At 38.2% G+C, this 1,162-nt stretch overlaps 1 protein-coding gene across 1 annotated transcript; it reads left to right on the plus strand.

The window, feature by feature from the left end:
* Positions 1 to 241: 241 nt before the first annotated feature.
* Positions 242 to 1,142, plus strand: LOC103523117 (zinc finger protein 888-like; the record flags this gene model as incomplete). The annotated part of the gene is made up of 1 exon (XM_008488185.1): positions 242 to 1,142. A coding segment is annotated over one exon (901 nt), but the record flags the coding sequence as incomplete, so codon positions are not given.
* Between the last annotated feature and the right edge of the window lie 20 nt (positions 1,143 to 1,162).

Raw genomic sequence — 1,162 nt, forward strand, 5'->3', positions numbered from 1 at the left:
ATAACTCTAGTATACAGAATGTCCAATAAAGCCTACTTGTGCCAGAAAACCAATGAAGAGGTGCAATATTCTTAATATTATACTTCTGGCTTGAACAAAAGTTCAAAAACACTTCAAAAAGTAAGGAATAGAGGCTAGGAAAAAAGTGTGTGGGTAGGTAATGTGTACCTGAAAAGTCTTTTATGTTGATAATCAAAACAAACAATAACTCTCAATGAAATACGTGTGTATCTTGTTTTAGGGGAAACGAGGCAAACTCTTACAGCTGTATCCAATGTAACAGTACATTCCCTACGCAGGCTGAACTCTTAACACACAAGTCCATACATGATAATTGTGATGAGGACTCCAGTATAGCAGGCTCAAGCATCAAGCAAGAGGTTCATGATAGTGATTATGACAGTGAACACAATAGTCAATCTGATCCTAACACTATTGAGCATGAATCTGCCAAAGACGAACTTGAAGATTTAGCTAGACGCAAGGTAGTAGACAAAACTCGGAAGAAGCAACTTCTAGATCATTATCACACTGAGATGGTAGAGAAAGGTACTCAAGATCTGCGCTCCTGTAAGTATTGCGTAAAAGTATTCCGACCCAATAGCTCTGAAGAGCTTGTTAAAGCACACATTTTGGTACATTTGTTCGCGACCGCCGAAGATGCAAAAGATGTAATTCCAGACTCTTTGGATCTCAGTAAGCATCTAAGCTCAACACCTTGCTATGTATGTTCCTTCTGTAACATGCCCAAGTCGACAACTGCAGAGTTGAAACGCCACTTGAATTATTACTGCTGTACATTTGCCAATAAGTTTCACATCAAAATTCGAGATCGTAGACGACATGGAAAAACACGTGGTAAGCCATTTACATGTAAAATCTGTGGAGATAACAAACCATATAAGGGGAAAGAATTCAAAAAACACATGAAAGAAAATCACCCCAAGCTGATATTCAACTGTCGTCATTGCCCAATGTTCTTCTTAACAAGACATGATATGCAACACCACATTCATAAGAAACATGTGGGTGGAAATGTAGGAGAGAAAACGACACATGAAGAAAACAGTGGAAATATAGAAGAGGAAACGACACTTGAAGAAAACAGTGGAAACATAAAAGAGACAAAAAGCAAACCAAAAGTAAAGAGGGAACAAACACC

This window comes from Diaphorina citri, unplaced genomic scaffold, assembly GCF_000475195.1.
Source record: "Diaphorina citri unplaced genomic scaffold, Diaci psyllid genome assembly version 1.1 scaffold15507, whole genome shotgun sequence".
Taxonomy (NCBI): Eukaryota; Metazoa; Arthropoda; class Insecta; order Hemiptera; family Psyllidae; genus Diaphorina; species Diaphorina citri.